Below are 18,647 nucleotides of genomic sequence, written 5' to 3' on the forward strand. Positions count from 1 at the left end.
TAATTGTCATTACGACTACTACCCTAGAATTCATGACCATTCTCAGAAGAGAGTCTTCAGGACCTCATTCTGAATCTGTCTGTGTTTCGTTATAGCAATTTGTTTCTGTTACAGTTATAGCAATTTTCTCAACGTGGCTTCCAAACTTGTAACAGATCAGAATGGTGTTAGAAGAGCAGCCGCCTCATGTGGCATATTGACAACAGTACTAAGTGACCAATGATTTCATATCAGCAAGAAAGGAAACAGGAAAATGTAGAGGGAAAACTTAAATACTTCAAAAAATAGCAATAAGGAGTCATTTAGAAGAGTCAAGCAGTCTCCGTATTTTTTTAGAATGCAGGGAGGTTAGAATATATCTTAGAAAATTTTCTACATAAAATGATTAATCTAAAAAATTTTTGATGCTTGTATGGAACACTGTCAGCTATCCTTAAATATCTCCATCCATCCATCCATCCATCCATCCACTAGACACTGTTTAAATTGAACCCAAAATCCACGGAGTTTGCATTCAAGTGGGGAAGAGAGACATATAAATCATCACCACATTATGACAATATAATTAATGCCTGGCACATGTAGGCACTCAAATGTTTGTTGAATGAATGAATGAGTAAGATAGGTAAAATAAGGATGTAAGACAGATTAATTTAATGAGACTGACATGGGGGTAGGAGTAGCAGAACCTAGAAGAGGGATCTTAAGCTGTGTTTTAAAGACTGGAAGAACATTTGAGTGATAAGGAGCAGGATGTCTGAAGGCAAGATGGTGGAAAACATGTGCAGGTATAGGAACGGTAGACAGTGTTAGATTGTGAAGAGCTTCGTGCACTGAACTAAAGAGTTTAGATTTTTTTCCTGAGTACTATAGAGAAACTCTGAAGCAGTGGAAGCAGAAGTGCCCCCTGATTAGACATTTGCTTTAAAAAGATCACTCTAGGATAGATCTCAGGACTGGAGTGGGAGAGGCCAGTCAAGCAGTCCCTGTAGTAAAACAGGGAAAAAAAGAGCAGGGAGAGCCTGAAATGAGATTGTGGCAACTGCGATGAAAGAGAAGGTGACTGAGACGAAAGAAACTGGTGTGAAGAGAATTTAAAAACTGATGTGGGTATGACTGGATGGAGAGAGAAAGGAGAGTGAGATAATCTCTGACTTTCTGGTTTTCACTGTGAGAACATGGAGAAGCAGCAGCTGAAGTGGTTGTGGACATGCTGAGTTAGAGATGCTGAATGGGCCTGAATAGTTGACCTGTAAAGGATGCTTCATCCTCATTCAGGTCTCTCATTATTATTCTCCATATTCCTTTTTGCACTGTAAAAAAAAAAAAAAAAGAAGAAGAAGAAGAAAGCATAAAAGTGAGGAATCTATTCCAAGGACACAAGCTGAAATTTGCTTGCTTGTTAAATTGAAAACAATAGAGATATTTATCTTAACAGCTAACTAATATATAAGCACTTTCTGCAGAAATAGGAAAATATTGTTTAGTTTGGGGATCTGGACATTATTTTCTTTGCCACAGAAATAAACTACTCCCCATTTCTCTCCTGTTCTTTCTGATCTATTTTTACAAAGTCACATTTATATGCCATCTGCAAACCAATGAAATTTGCTATTCAGATTTTCCTAGTTGCCCATGAATATTCTACTTCTATTTACAGATTCTTAGCTCACATTTTAATTTATTAAAAATACATAAAAGGTCAAATGTACGTTTTCCCATTGTCTAACTTGATTTCCTATGCTTGTATTCCCCCATTCCCTTGCCAAGAATTAACATCGCTAAGGAAAAAAGTTCTATTATATGCGAGAATTCTTATAAATTTGCACGATTGTTTTCTCTTCTAATTTCCTTTTTTAGAACAGTGCTTTTTGAGAGCATACTATTGCACATTTTCTGAAACACCTTAGCTGTTTCAGCAATTGTGAGGTTAAATGTGTCCTAAATTTGTGGTTTTCCTCAGTCTTCCTTTTCCTTTGCAGTTTGCTAACTGCTCTGAAGGGACGATATTATCTTAGTTCACTAAGATACTCCCTGTTCTTCAACAGGAAGTTCTTCCAAACACAAGGGTGAGTCCATGAAAGACTGCTTGCCCGGGTGCCCTCCTCAGATGGCTGGTTTTCACCTTGGCTCTTCATGCACCAGGCACTCTGCCCTGGTTGAGCTGGAGGATATCCCAGTGGAGAAGAATGTCAGAAGTCTTCTGGGTTTCCTCCAACCCAAGGTGACTGTATCTGTCTCTGAAGTTCAAATTAAATCATGTTGACCAAATGATAAAACACATAACAAATGAAATGTTTTTTTGAATATTACATATTTTCTATTGGAAAGACCGCCACACCCAGGATGATATTCATGAAGTTACCATTACACTCCTGAAAACATGCATAGCCTATCTCAATCTCATAACATAATTCCTGATGGTTAAGAGTCACTGCGATGTGATTTCTTAAAATAAATTGTGATAGGAGATCCTGTGGCATCTGATTATAGCACACTGCTTATAGTATTAAGATTCTAAGTTATACCACTATGCAGTAAAAAGGAATGAAAAACTCACTGGTGGATACAACAACTTAATTGGAAACTCAACAAAAATGTTAATCTCAAAACTAATATATGATTTCACTTTTATTCAATATGACATTTTGAAATGACAATATTTTTAGATAGAAAGGACAGATTACTGCTTACCAGGGTTAAGGACAGAGGTGTCTATAAAAGGGCAATGTGAAAGATCCTTTGGTGTTAAAACTCTTTAATATCTTGCCTTTGGTGGTGGATAGCTGAGTCAACATAGATGGTAAAATTGTATAGAACTTAATGTATACCTGCCTTCATCCACACACACACACACACAAATACAAATGATACTGAGGAAATCTGAATATGATTGGTAGATTGTATCAAAGTCAATATCTTTGTTGTGAAATTATAACTTCATAAAATGTTACCATGACAAGTAACTGGACAACATGTACAAGGAATCTTGGCATATTATTTCATAACTGGAAGTGAATCTATAATTATCTCAATAAAAACTACAATTTAATGAGTAATGTGAAGAATCCATAGTTTGATTATATCAATATAGGCTCATATTTTTTAATTATTATAAATTTGTTACATAAGTTATTTGTAGGTATCAGGTATTATATTAAAATTTTTAAAAGTAGATTTATATGTACTGATATGGAAACATGTTATACTGTACAGTGAAAAAGAAATAGGATGTATAACACAATCCCCAAATTATACTTATTATCTCTTTGCAAATATGTGTGCTAAGAATTTAGGAAGGACAATAAGAGACAGTTTTTGGTAGCCTGCTGCTGAGACATGGGACTAGAATAATGGGGAATGGAGGATTCTTAATTTTCACTTTATACACTCCTGTAATGTTTGTATGTTGTTTACCATGAACAGGTATTAACCTTTACCTTTTTAATTAACAGTTTACAAAAAAGATTATAGCTTAATAACTTCTAAATCTTAATAAAATGTATGAAATACTGAAATATATTTGTAAATACAAGAATCAAAAATATCTGGAATACTTTAGGTAGTATGGTATTAATAAGTTGTCAACTAAAAACCAATGTGTTCTTCAAAAGTTGCCTCTCTACACTCCCTATTATTTTGATGAAACCAAAAATGACTTGAAAATGAGAAAAATAATACTTTTTTTTTTTACTTTAAAAACCCCGTGTATTTGGAAATTAAATGTCCACTTTTAAATGATGGGTGTATTCAAGAAGCCATGGGCTTCCCAGGTGGCGCAGTGGTAAAGAATCTGCCTGCCAATGCAGAAGATGCAGGAGATGCAGGTTCCATTGCTGGGTTGGGAAGATGCCCTGGAGAAGGAAATAGCAATCCACTCCAGTATTCTTCCCTAGGAAATCCCATGGACAGAGGAACCTGGCGGGCCAGAGTCCATGGTGCCGCAGTCAGACACAACTGAGCACATACAAGACCAAGAAGCTGTAACAGGAATTATTTATAAATTAGATAACTTATAGATAATGTAATATAATTATATTAGAAAATATTTGTAACAGAATAAAAATGAAATGAGAATTTACCAGAATTTGTTGCATGCAGCTGAAGCTGCTCAATGCAACTAAATACAATGTGGAATCTTGAAAAGAATTTTTTAAATTAATGAAGTTGAAATATTATATGGGTGTGTAAGTCTATCATTCACTTCCTAAGTATAGTCTTAATGAGGACAGACAGCGGCAACAGGAGCTTGTGCAGTCCTGCTGCTTCTGTGCGGTGGAGATGCAGGAAAATAAATCAGGGTCAGCTGTGTCAGATGGAGACCGAGCTCACAGCGGCACAGGCCAAGTGCCCGCAAGGAAGCCCTGCGAAAGGCGGAGAACATCCAACCTGCGCTGGGTGCTGGAGATTCTAACAGTCTGCGAAGGGTGAGCAAGATGAAAGGAGGGACAGGAAAGACACGGCAACACAGAGGTGTGCCTCTGCGTGACAAGTCACTGGGATGGGGGGCATGCTAATTCAGAGAGGAGATGGGGCCCGGTTCATGCTTAAACTTGGACTTTATCCTGAAGGCACTGGGAATCCATGTAAGGATTGTTAGCTGACATATTGAAATACAATTTGCTTAGAAAGAAGAGTGTGTGGAGACAGGCTGGATTGGACAGAGCACTAAGGCAGTATCCTTCTGGAACGTCGTTGATCTGTGGGTGACGGCGAAGATCACGCGACGGAAGAGGGCGGGGCAGGTGGTGGGTCTGCCACCAAGGGGTCTGCGGCAGGTGGGGGGCAGCGGCTGACGCCTCTCTCTGGGGTCTTCAGTTCACGCTTCTCCAGCCTGCATGCTCTCCTCGCTGGAAGCGCTCCGTTTCCGTCCTCTCCTCGGTGACCGCGACCCAAGAAGTTCCCACACGCCCCTCAAGTTCATCCAAGGCGGCCGAGCGCGTCCTGCAGGGCCCTGGAGAGCGCGCGGCCTCCGAGGAAGACCTGCCCCGGAGACAGGAATGAAGAGTTCACGCTTCCTGAAAGAGATACCAGACCAAAGTTCCTGCGGTCATGAAACTAACGTTGAAACAGGGTTTCTAGGTCCACGCCCTCGTGAGCCAGAACCCCTCCACGCCGGCCCGCGAACCTGCGCCCGGACTGCGCATCTGCACCGCCTCTGCGTGTCCCGGCCCGGGGGCCGAAAAATAACACTTTTTCATTTTTATTTATTTATTTATTTTTAAAATAACACTTTTTTAAAAAGTTCCTTTGTAAAAAAAAAAAAAAACTCCATTTCTTTTGCTTTTTCCCCCTCTATTTCTGACAACTCCCTCAAATAATAAAAAAATCATCATTTTTATTTTATGTCTATTTGTAGTATTTGTGCTGGGTTTTGGGGGAAAAAAGCAAGCATGTGACATAATCTCTGACTTCAACATGCTGATGATATAGCTACTGGGAAATAGAGTATATAAATAAAATGTAGATACTGTACAATAAGCATTATACATAGGTATATATATGTAAGAATTATTTAATTGCTACAGACAGTAAGTGGTAATAAATCATCAGAGGATGAGGCAGTTACAGAAGTTTCGGGAAATCCAGTAATACTTTTGCTAGCAGGCCAAAATAAATGTGGGGATTTAATCTAAGGATGAGTGGTTCAGCTCTACAAAGATTTATGTAGAGAAAAGATAGGAAATAAAATTGAAGACAAGCAGGTCAGGTCTAACATGTAGTCTTCAACGTCAGTTTGCTAACATTCAGTCTATATTTAATATGAAAATAAAACTTGGATCAAAATCTATACAAGTAAAGCAGTTGTCCTTCAATTAAAAAATAAATAAAAGTACCAAAAAAGATCTATATAAGCTAGAATATCTGAATTTCAGTCTCCCAGTCTGTTTTGTGTTCTTTCAGTTGATTAGTTTTAAGACTGTTTTGGAGTTTATGCATATTGGTTTGAAAAGTGAATATGGTTTTCGTATGTTTATTTGGGAATGGGCCCAATTATCCTTAGAGATTTATAACCCTTTTCAAATTTGTCTGGAAGCTGGAGAAAGACTTTTTTAACCTTTGCTAGGCTTCCCTGGTGGCACAGTAATAAAGAATCAGCCTGCTAGTGCAGATGTGGGTTTGATCTCTGTGTAGGGAAGATGCCCTAGAGGAGCAAATGGCAGCCCACTCCATTATTCTTGTCTGGGAAATCCCATGGACAGAGGAACCTAGCGGGCTACAGCCAATGGGGTCACAAAGAGTCAGACACGACTTAGGGACTAAACAACAACAGGGTATATTGTGGAATTCAAGGACGTGGGTTTTAGACTATAAATCCCAGCTAAAATATCAACTATACTGTATTAGAACTATTTTCTCTTATGCATAAGATGGGTCTTTAGATTCTTTTCCAGTTATATATGGAAGTCGAGGAGGAGAAAATGCCTGCAAGCTAACTACAAAGCTCTGGCCAGGTGCTGGGCTGCAAGCAATGATCCTCAACATTCAGATGCCACACCCACTTATCACGTACAGTGTGCTATCACATGGATCTCATCCTCGGGCTTGCGGCCCGTGAGAAACACCAGAATGGGTAGGGTAATGGCACATCAGTGGCAGACCCGTACCTTCTTAGGAAGTTGATTTGGCTTTTCATGTGACCTAGTCTGGTTACACATTGAAGCATTTATTTCATGTTATTCATGGTCTTCAGCTCATCGGACCAAACAAGTAAAAGCAGGTGGAGGGAAATCAAGCCCCAGAGTTAGAAAAGGAAAGAAAAGAATGCTTTTTGGTCAGAATCAGAAAACACCTAGGAATTTTAATAAAGTTCCACAGTAGTAAAATCGACAAAGTATTTGACAAGGGTTCTGAAAACAGTGCTTCCTAGCCATGTGACTAGGGTCATAGAAGGAGACTTCTCTGGGCCTTATTTTCCTTAACTGTAACATGAGTGTCATGTTCTTCTGCTCCCCCATGTACTAGTTGTGAAGACCAAATCTGTGATAGGTATGAAAGCCTGCAAATGAAAGAGCAATTCTAATGGGAACTTCAGATTGATGAAAAAATAATGTCTAATATTGTTTCACGTTCACTTAGTTCCCAGACACAATAATTGTTTTATACCCCAATTAGACCTCCTTCCCCAACTAGACACATACACACACACACAAAACAACTGATGAGGTTTAGAGCAGCAACTTGCCTAATGTAACAGATTATAAGAGACAGAATCCAAACTCAAAGCCAAGGGTGTCACACCAAAAACCATACTTTTATTTTTCTGGACCTGCACAAATATGTATGCATTTTGGCAAGATGGTAATGAGTCTCCATTATGAAACAGAGAAGAGCAGCTAATTGGAAACGTTGGAGAGGCTGGGGGCCCTGTGTTTTTTGAAGCTTGATTTGAAATGCTAATTAATGCAACTGTAAAATATATTATTAACATATATATGTATTTATGATGCATATAATAGCATTGGGGGAGTTTTGTGACTCTAAGAAAGTCACAAGATCATGAATTTCTGTGTAAATTTCTATTCGTCTGTAAGAAGTTATAATCTCTTAGAGGAAACAAAGCATTCCCCTTTGAGAAGTGTTGGCTGTTTTCTGAGAACTGTAAATTAAGAATGATGTGGTCATGTTTCTTTTTTTTTCTTTTTAAGGTACTGCTGTGCAGTATGCAGGGTCTTCGGTCCCCAACCAGGGACAGAACCTGCGCCCCCTGCACTGGGAATTCAGTCATAACCACTGGACTGCCTGGGAAGTCCTGTGTTTATGTTTCTTTGCTTCATATTTGATATAAAGGTCTCTCAAAATTATTTATACAAAGACATATACCTATCTTACACACACACACACACACACACACACACACTTTCACACACACAGTTTGGTGGAACTTCAATGTAGTCAGCTGTCTCTGGTTATAGATTATGATTCAATATTGTTTCATGTTGTGGTTCTTTAAATCATAAGCTTTACTAAGTACTTTTTAAATGTGAAGAAATATGCTAGGCATTGGGAATTTAGAAAAAAATAAAATCCAGCCTTAACTGTTAGGCACTCGTAGTCTGTTTGGGGAGACAGCTGTGTAGACAGACAAATTACAAAGTGCAAATATTAAAATAGAACTAGGGAAAATTGCTTATGGGACACAGAGAACAAAACTCTAATGTGTCTGAGGGAGTCAGGAAGGCTTTCTCTTGATGCAGGTGTTGCAAGGTACAAGGAGGTTATCAGATGAAGAAGAAAGATGAGGGCATTCGGACCAGAGAGAACCCAGCATACGTGAGGAGGCATCAGCTACAGGCAAGGCTTGCTTTCAAGAACTGAGAAGTGGAACTTCCCTGCTGGTCAAATGGTTCAGACTTCGAACTTCCAAGGCAGGGGGCGAAGGTTTGATTTCTGGTCTGGGAACTAAAATCCCACATGTCGTGTGGCTCAGCCAAAGGAAAAAAACAAAACAAAACTGCGGAGCAGCAGGAACAGAACATGAATGAGGAACAGAAGGAAACAGGCTCAAAAGGTCAGTTGTGGGCAGCCTGGGAAAGGCAGGCACCAAAGAGAAAAAGTTCCAACCAACTAATAACTGGAAACAATTTTATTAGGACAACAACTATACCTGAAATAGTTGCCTAAAGTAAATAGTATGTAAATGGCATGAATAGCATTCCATTATACATCATGATATATGGAGTTTATATAATGGATGTACTCAATTTAGGTGATTTCCAGATTGTTATTGTTTATTTGTTTATGTTTTTAGTATTATAAAGAGTGTTGCAGGTAAAAAAAAAATTGCTGTTGTTCATGATTATTTTCCCAATTCAAAAGTTATGCATATTTTTAAGGCTTTTTTTTTGATACAGAGTGACAAAGTACACTTCAAAGTGTTTGAACCAATTTACATCTCTATCAACAATGCCTGAATATTCTTTCTGAAGCTCTAGGGAAATTTTCATTACTTGAAATCTCTTCTCTGACAGTTTATAAGTGAAAATAGTATTTTGCATCTGAATTTCTTTTATTTTTAATGAGTCTAAACTTTTTTTTTCATCTGTTCATTGGAAGTCACTATTCTTTTGTGAGTTTTCCTAAAATCCCTCCTCCCTTTTGATAAGGTGTTTGTCTTCTCCACATAAGGATATTAACTCCATCTGTCCATAAAAATCGTGTACATACTTTTTCTTGGCGTCATTTAACTTTTAAAATTTTTTCTCTTCATACATATATATATTACACATTTTCATACCCAAATTATAATAATGTGAGTTTTAACATAAAGAAATCTTACACTCTCATATGGAAAAAAAATCCATTTTTTTCTTTTTTATTCTTTTATAGCTATCCATAAAATTACAGAAAAGGTCTTGATGACCTGGATAACCACGATGGTGTGGTCATTCACCTATAGCCAGACATGAAGCATTATTACTATAAACAAAGCTAGTGGAGATGATGAAATTCCAGCTGAGCTATTTAATATACTAAAAGATGATGCTATGAAAGTGTTACACTCAATATATCAACAAATTTGGAAAACTCAACATTGGTTACAAGACTTGAAAAGGTCAGTTTTCATTCCCATCCCAAAGAAAGGCAATGCCAAAGAATATTTAAACTATCGCACAATTGTGCTCATTTCACATGCTAGCAAGGTAATGCTCAAAATCCTTCAAGTTAGGCTTCAACAGGATGTGAACTGAGAACTTCCAGATGTTCAAGTTGGATTTAGGAAAAGGCAGAGGAACCAGAAATCAAATTGCCATCTGTTGGGTCATAGAAAAAGCAAGGGAACTCCAGAAAAACATCTACTTCTGCTTCATTTACTACACTAAAGCCTTTGACTTGTGGATCACCACAAACTGTGGAAGTGAATACCAGACCACCTTACCTATCTCCTGAGAAACCTGTATGCAGGTCAAGGAGCAACAGTTAACTGGACATGGAACAACGCCCAAGAACTGACGCTTTCAAAAAGTGGTGCTGGAGAAGACTCTTGAGAGTCCCTTGGACAGCAAGAACAAACCAGTGAATCCTAAAGGAAATCAACCCTGAATATTCATTGGAAGGACTGACGCTGAAGCTGAAGCTCCAATACTGTGGCCACCTGATGTGAAGAGCAGACTCATTGGAAAAGACCCTGATGCTGGGAAACATTGAGGGCAAGAAGAGAAGGGGGTGACAGAGGATGAGATGTTTGGATGACATCACCTACTCAATGGACATGAGTTTGAGCAAACTCTGGGAGATAGTGAAGGACAAGGAAGCCTGGTGTGCTGCAGTCGATGGGTTCGCAAAGAGTTAGACATGACTTAGGGAATGAACAATATAGCTATCATTCTTGAAAACATGTCCTTTAACACAAAAGATATATTAATATTAAGAAGGGCTTTTACTTCAAAGTAAAGGGATATTATAGATTTTATCCTGAGGGCAATGGAAAGCCATCAGGCCCTTTGAAATCAGAGAATATCTTTTTAAGGAAGGTAATTCTGGCTGAATTATGTAAGATGTCCCAGGATACAAAAAGCTCTGCAGTGTCATTATTAAGAAACTACACTAGGCATAGCTGAAAGCCTGGACCAAAGCCATGGATATGGAGAAAAAGAAGCAGGATGTTACCATATGAGAGTTCCCAGGGTCTGGTGAGAGATTATAGAGTGGAAGAAGTGTAGAGAGGCCTCGAGTTACAGTACCGTTTCTCGTTTGAGCCACTCAGCTGATGGTGAGAATCTTTATCCAGGTTAGGGATGAAGAGGATGGAGCAGGTGTTGAGTGTCTGTTATATGGATGGATAGATGGGATGGATAAGAAAAAAGGGATGTGTTGTGCTTTAAACATTGCCTATTCTAGGGACTGAATACTGTCATTAGTTAACCCCCTGGAGCAAAAACTTTCCCAGAATACTCTTCACTGTTGTGGCAGGTGACAAGTGATGCCAAGATTTATGAAAGTAAAAAGGAAATAGTTCCCAGTCACAAGATTATGTTATAAATCTACCTGCCCATATCTATCAGTCTCAATCTCTACCTCTATTGTTGTACCTATTACTTACCTATCTGTCTACTTCAAACTTTAACATTATTTATTGATATGCTCCTTTATTGTTAACTTGAATTAAATGCCCCAAGCCACTAGAGACTGAAGACTCTGCTTGGATTTCCATGTACCCAGTCATGACATAGAAGAGCAGGAAGTCATAGCTGAATTACTGTCATTTACTTGCCTCACCAAGTTTCCCCCGATTCTCTGAAAAAGAGATTTTCTTTTTAACCATCTTTATCTTCAGCCTCCTATTATTTTTTCTTTTCTTTTAAGCTGAAGTATAGCTGATTTACAATATCATATTAGTTTTGGGTGTATAGCAAAGTGATTCAGATATACATTTTTTTCAGATTATTTTCCATTATATTAGGTTATTACAAGATGTTGAATATAGTTCTATGCAGTAAATCCTTGCTGCTGATCTATTTTTTGTCTTCATTTTAAAAATGTATTCATTTATTTGGCTGCCCGGGTCTTATTGCAGCACACAGGATCTTCTTCCTTGCAGCATGGGGGATCTTTTTAGTTGCAGCATTCAAACTCTTAGTTGGTGTATGTGGAATCTAGTTCATTGATCAGGGATACAACCCAGGCCCTCAGCACCGACAGCCTGAAGTCTTAGTCAGGACCACCAGGGAAGTCCTTATTTTATGTATAGTAGTGTATATTTATTAATCCCATACTCCTAATATATCCCCCCTATGACTCAACCTCCTATTTTTTAGGTAGCTATCATTACATAAATAGGTAATGATAGTAAATAGGAGAGGGAGAAGTTGGGGAATTGAGATCGGCACGCACACGTTACTATAAATAAAATCGATAACTAATAAGGACCTACTGTATAGCACAGGGAACTCTACTTGATACTCTGTGATGATCTATATGGGAAAATATTTTTAAAGGAGTGGATATATGTATAACATTCACTTTGCTGTAAAGCAGATACTAACACAACGTTGTAAATCAACTATACGCCAATAAGAATTTTAAAAAATAGTAGTAACTAATAATATATAAAAACAAACAAACAAACAAACAAAAAATAGTAGTAACTAAAAAAAAAATAGTTGTAACTATATTATTATGTTTTTACATTGTGTGTTTACAATGTTTATGTATATTATCTCATTTAATAGTCACAGTAACTGTAAAGTAAGTACTGTTATTGTTTCCATTTCACAGATAAGGAAGTATAGAAACGTTAATTAACTAGAATTTCAAGGTAGTAACTGACTTCAGTTCACCATCTTAAGCAGCATACTGCACTGACACCCTGAGTTTTCACATTGGTTGACTAGAGGAAATGCTTGTAAGGGCTAAACAAACAAACAGTTTCTATGATGCAACTTCATATTTGAACATGAATGTAATTCTTATCTACACATTTGAAAAGCCATAGTATAGTGTCTGAGTTATAGTATAGAGTTTGGGCTTGAAGATTTGAGCTAGAATTCAAATAATGATTCTGTACTCAAACAAACTTGACAAAAATATTTAATTCATTTAATGAATATTTATTGAACATCAATGTGTCAGGCACTGTACAAAGTGCTGGAGGTTCTAGGTATTTTTTAACAGTGAGCAGGACATCCTTGATGGTCCAGCGCTTAAGCATCTGCCTGCCAATGCAGGAGACACAGGTTCGGTCCCTAGTCCAGGAAGATTCCATATACGGTGGAGGAACGAAGCCTGTGTGCCACCACTACTGAGTCCATGAGCTCTAGGGCCCATGAGCCACAACTGCTGAAGCCCATGTGACTAAGCCTGTGCTCTGCAACAAGAGAAGCCATTGCTAGAAGCCTGCGCACTTGAAATGAAGAGTAGCCCCTGCTCACTACACAAGTCTGCACATGGCAACAAAGATCCAGCAGAGCCATAAAAAAAAAAAAAAAAAAACAGTGAAAAACCACTCCCCTGTCCTCACGCTTACCTTCTAGTGATAGGTGAATGTCAATAAACCAATTAGTAAATACATAAACTCTGTCAGAACAGTGATAAACACTTATCACTTTGCCCTGCAAAGTAACAGAAACAAGAAAGGTAGGGTGTTATTATCTTATAGTATATATTAATCTTCTAGGGGCGCTATAACAAAGCACCACCAAGCAGGTGGCTTAAACCACAGAAATCTATTGTCCCACAGTGCTGGAGGCTAGAAGTCTGTGATATAGCTCCACAGGGCTGGTTCCTAATGAGGGCTATGAAGGAGATTCTGTTCCATGCTGCTTTCCTGGAGTCTGGTCGTGTGCTGGTTTTTAGGTATATTGTCTCAATCTCTCCCTTAATGTTCACCTTCTAGGTGTTCTCCCTATCTATATGTCTACGTCCAAATTTTCCCTTTTAATAAGGACACTGGTCATATCAGACTGGGCACCCACCCGACTCTAATATGACCTCAACTTAATTAATTACATCTGTAATAACTCTATTTCCAAATATGGTCACATTCTGATATAATAAAGATTCAGATTTCAATATCTGCATTTTGGGGGGTGGGCACATACAATAATTAGAACTGGACATGGAACAACAGACCGGTTCCAAATTGGGAAAGGAGTACGTCAAGGCTGTATGTTGTCACCCTGCTTATTTAACTTATATGCAGAGTACATCATGTGAAACACTGGGCTGGAAGAAGCACAAGCTGGAATCAAGACTGCTGGGAGAAATATCAATAACCTCAGATATGCAGATGACACCACACTCATGGCAGAAAGCGAAGAAGAACTAAAGAGCCTCTTGATGAAAGTGAAAGAGGAGAGTGAAAAAGTTGGCTTAAAACTCAACATTCAGAAAACTAAGATGAAGGCATCTGGTCCCATCACTTCATGGCAAATAGATGGGGAAACAGTGGAAACAGTGAGAGATTTTACTTTTTTGGGCTCCAAAATCACTGCCGATGGTGAGTTCAGCCATGAAATTAAAAAAACGCTTGCTCCTTGGAAGAAAAGTTATGACCAACCTAGACAGCATAATAAAAAGCAGAAACATTACTTTGTCAACAAAGTTCTGTCTAGTCAAAGCTTTGGTTTTTCCAGTGTTCATCTATGGATGTGAGAGTTGGACTATGAAGAAAGCTGAGCACCAAAGAATTGATGGTTTTGAACTGTGGTGTTGGAGAAGACTCTTGAGAGTCCCTTGGACTGCAAGGAGATCCAACCAGTTCATCCTGAAGGAGATCAGTCCTGGGTGTTCATTGGAAGGACTGATGCTGAAGCTGAAGCTCCAATACTTTGGCTACCTGATGCGAAGAACTGACTCATTGGAAAAGACCCTGATGTTGGGAAAGATTGAAGGGGGGAGGAGAAGGGGACGACAGAGGATGAGATGGTTGGATGGCATCAGTGACTCAACGGGCATGAGTTTGGTTAAGCTTCGGGAGTTCGTGATGGACAGGGAAGCCTGGTGTGCCACAGTCCATGGGGTCACAAAGAGTCAGACAAGACTGAGCTACTAAACTGAACTGAACTGACAATGTACCCCATAACAGGGTAATCAGGAAGACCTCACTGATAAGGAGTTAGTGCCACTGAGGCTTGAAGGAAGTAAGACAATGATCCATGTTGATATCTAGGAGAGGAGAGGTCCAGATACAAAGGACCTGAGACATGAGAAGGCCTAGCATGCTCAAAACCAAAACGTAGAAACAAGGGCAGTGTGGCCATGGTGAGTGAGCGAGGGGATGGCTAGAAATAAAGTTTGAGGGATGGTGGGCAGGAATGGAGGATGGGTTACACAGCTCTTAATCTTACATCAGAAGATGGAAAGGCCTTGGTTCTTACTCTGAGTGAGAAGGGAAGACACAGGAAGAGGACTTTGAGCCCTGCTAGGTGCCCTGTGTAAGCCACATGTGAGGGGCAAGGGTAGAGAAATAGACTGTTTAGGACTTTTGCTATCAGGCACATGAAAGATAAAGGTGATTTGGACTAGACAGATTGTGGTGGGGACACACAAGTGGTTGGATTCTGTATGAATTGCTGTTATAGCAGATGGGATTGTGAGAACAATAAGGAATTAAAAATATCTCTGAGGTTTTTGTCCTGAGCATCTGAAAGGCGGGCAAAGCTATACTAGAGCAGTTAATTTGGCAGTGAAAGATAAAACAGAGCCCAGTTTTTTCCAATTAAAACCAAAAAGGTGCTCAGGTTTGCACATGATCAGTTTCATACTCTTAGATATCAATCAGGTAGAGGTGAAGACAGTTGGCAATAGAGGTTTGAACTTAATGGAGAAGATTAGAGATGGAGACATACATTTGGACATACATATCAGAATATAGATGCTATTCAAAGCAATGAAACTGTGAGATCCACCACAGAGTTGTTGATTAACAATTGAGATAGAGAAGAAAAGGAGTCCCAGAACTAAACTCTTTGGCATTTCAAAGTGCAGAGGTCTGAAAGATGAGGAAGAACAAGTTAAGGAGACTGAGGACAACCAACCGGTGAGGTAAGGAGATGATCGAAAGGGAATGGTGTCCAGAGGCTAAGGGAAGACATTTTCAAGAAGGAAGGCGTGATTAGAGGACAAGCCAAATGAGGACCGAGAAGTGACCATTAGACGTAGTACTATGGGGGTCACTGGGAAGCTTGTCAAGAGAAAGTTTGGTGGAGAAGGTGGAAGAAAGCCTGCCTGGAGTGGGTTCAGCAAAGAATGTGAAGAGAGGAACTGGTGATGTTAAAACTTTATAGAGGATCTTGCGGGAAAGCAGTGTAGAAATTGAACACTAGCTTGGGGGAGAGAGAAAGAAGGCAGAGGGGCCTGTCTGTGGCGATGGGAAAATTAGGAGGCAACGAAGTACTCTGTTGAGAGTCATCTTCATATCTATAAAGGGTCATAATAGTTCCCACTTCCATAATAATTCCCACTTCCTCAGGCAGCTGAAGGAGATAATGATCAGGCGTTGGAAAGCGGTTTGCCCTCAGTCAATGACAGTGCCCGCTGCATTCCTGAGAAAGTGATGCCCCTGTGCGGGAATTCACCTCTCCTGACACGAGGCCTGGCGCAGACGAGGGTCTGCAAAACCTGGTCCTGCCCTTTCAGTTCTTCAGGGTGCTGCAGAAGGCGAGCCATCTGTCTTAGTGAGGATGGGGGCCAAACCAACCCTGTACAGTAGCTGGAAGATGCTTTCTCATAGTGAAGAAGGTGGGAAGGGAGAAGCTGGATCTTGGGCAAGTTGGAAACGCCCAAAGCGTGAAAGACACACGGCTGAAGTCACTTCACTCAGCCAGCTCACATGTGACATAGGTGAAGTCGCAGTGGCATTTCTTCACACTGCGTTCACTCCAGAAATTAATTCCTCCTTATCAAGAGGGAGTGATTGGCAGAACAAAGAATGCGTGTCTGCGGAGGCTAGCCGTGGGGTGGGTGCCTATCACAACGGGACAAGGGCGAACACGTTTGAATAGGACGTGTGTGCACGGTATGAATGGAGAAGAGCCGAGCGAGTGTGGCGACGCGCAGGGAAGAGCCGGACGCGCCCCAGCGGCCGGGGGCCTCCCGAGGGAACGTCTGCTTGTGATGCGGGAGCGCCCGCCGAGGAGCCTCCTTATCCCCACCCACCTCCCGAACGCCGGCAGTCAGTGGTGCATATAGACATATTTCTGGGAGCTGTCCATGAGCTCATCGCTTTCCCGGCGATAGCAGCAGCAGCAGCAGCAGCAGCCGCCGCGAGGGAAGCAGCCGCATTTCTCCCGGCGCCGCTAGAATAAGCCCCGCCGCTCGCACATCCAGACACACGCGCGGCGAGCGGCCCCGGGAAGCAGCCGCCGCCGACCCAGACCCGCGGCCGCACTCGCGCCCGGCCCCGCCCGCCATGGCCCCGAGTCTCCCCGCCGGGAGGTAGGTGGGCGCGGGCAGGGGGCGAGAGGCTCCGGCCAGGACTCCCGGCCGGGCCGGACCAGCCCCGGGGGCGGCCGCCCCTCGCGCTCTGCGGCGGAGCGGCCGGGCGGGGCCGCGGGCGCGGCGGAGGAGCCTCCCGGCCCGGCGGGGGCCGCGGACGGCAGGCCCGGCGCTGAGCAGCCGCGGGAGACCCGAGAGACCCGTGCGTGACAGCAGGAGGAAACCGGAGCACCGGGAAGATGGCTTCTCCCACCTCCCCGGCCCCGGAAGGCGGGGCCTCCACCCCGCCGAACCCGCCGCGGATTCGTCAGGTGGGTGCGCGGGGCGCGGGGAGGGGCGCGGCACCCCATTGTCCTCGCCGCCCGGGAGGCCGAGGTCCTGGCCCCCCGGTGCAGAGGCTGACGGCTGGGACGGACGCTGGCGGACCTGGCCGCGTCGCCTGGCCCAGGACCCTTCTCGGAATCCCCTTGTCTCAGTCTCGCTTCACACGGGAGCAGAGAAACATGCACAGAAACACACACACGCCTCCTGGAAAAACGCGTTCTCCAGAACCAGACGTGTAACTTCTGCGCGCACACACATACACACGCAGGCTCAAACACAACCCGCAAACTCGTCTCCCCGTCGCGCACAGAGGCACACGCCCAGCTATCACATGACCCACTGCGGCGCTACCAGGAGAAAGGAGCCCCTGCCGCCCTCATGGGGGCATCTGCCCTGGACCCCCATCCCCGTGACGACCTTGAGAGGGCCGGCTGGCAGCATTCACCTCCCGCCCTCGGGAGAGAAGTCACCGTGTCTAGAGGTTGCCTACCAGTTCTCAACTTTCAGACCGAGCTACACCCAACAATTGCAGCCCTGTCTTAGCCCTTAGTACTAGAAAGAAAACATGTGTTCCTGTTCTCCCGACGTCTGCAGAGACAGTTTTTCCCCAGCAGTGTAAGGGAGGGCGGGCGGTGATGCACATGTCTTTGGCTGTCTGAATAAGCCCTGTTTTCTGTTTATATGGTAATATTAAAACATGAGAGTACTCCAGCTGGTTGTGATCTGTGATTCGGTATCTAAAAGAGCTCTTTTTCTCTCCTTTTTGTGCTACCGTTTCGTTGTCAGGAGCTATAGCATTAGCGCTTTAGGTTATCGCAGTGGTAACGCCAAGTGTCACAGCCCTGGGCAGGGTAGTGTATGGGTGTGAGAATATGATCCCCTGACTGCCACAGGCAACCTCTTTACCAAAGATAATTGACCTCCTGCTTAGAAACAGGATAAAATTGGATAATGGAGCAGGAAGATCATGTCAAACAGAATGGTTTTTCTCCAAACTGTGGGGAAATTTTGAAGAACCCAGAAGCTTTAGAATTTATGATATGACAGTAAAATTTCGTTGACACTTAACAAGGTCTTTGCCGCATTTGAATTTTAATGTGTATCGATAATGTATTTTAGGGATAACCTTTTTTAATGTGCATTTTAGATGCAATGACTGAAAAAATCAATGTGTACTTGTTTTTAATGGCCCTCTATGTCTCAATGAAATTGTTAAGGTTTTAAATGCTTATAGAATCCAAGACTAATTTTATGACAATACATTTTTTTTTTTCTTTTTGTGTGTAATAAAGTTTTATTAAAGTATAAAGGAGATAGAGAAAGCTTCTGACATAGGCATCAGAAGGGGGCAAAAGAGTACCCCGACAATACATTTTTAATTGCACTTGGAGCTATTTTTTTTCCCCTGAGAAATTGTGGTAGCTGGCATCATTACACCTATATTT

At 41.5% G+C, this 18,647-nt stretch overlaps 1 protein-coding gene across 4 annotated transcripts in view; it reads left to right on the forward strand.

Moving 5' to 3' along the window:
- Positions 1-16,379: 16,379 nt before the first annotated feature.
- Positions 16,380-18,647, forward strand: part of ANK2 (ankyrin 2) — a 696,383-nt gene continuing 694,115 nt past the window's right edge. The window contains exon 1 of one of the 4 annotated variants that reach the window (XM_043438144.1): positions 16,380-17,189. In XM_043438144.1, coding sequence (XP_043294079.1) covers positions 17,118-17,189 — 72 coding nt within the window. In that variant the 5' untranslated portion in view covers positions 16,380-17,117. The remainder of the gene's footprint in view (positions 17,190-18,647) is intronic. The other 3 variants (XM_043438160.1, XM_043438135.1, XM_043438156.1) reach the window with 3 other exon arrangements.

Source organism: Cervus canadensis, chromosome 19, assembly GCF_019320065.1.
Source record: "Cervus canadensis isolate Bull #8, Minnesota chromosome 19, ASM1932006v1, whole genome shotgun sequence".
Lineage (NCBI taxonomy): Eukaryota > Metazoa > Chordata > Mammalia > Artiodactyla > Cervidae > Cervus > Cervus canadensis.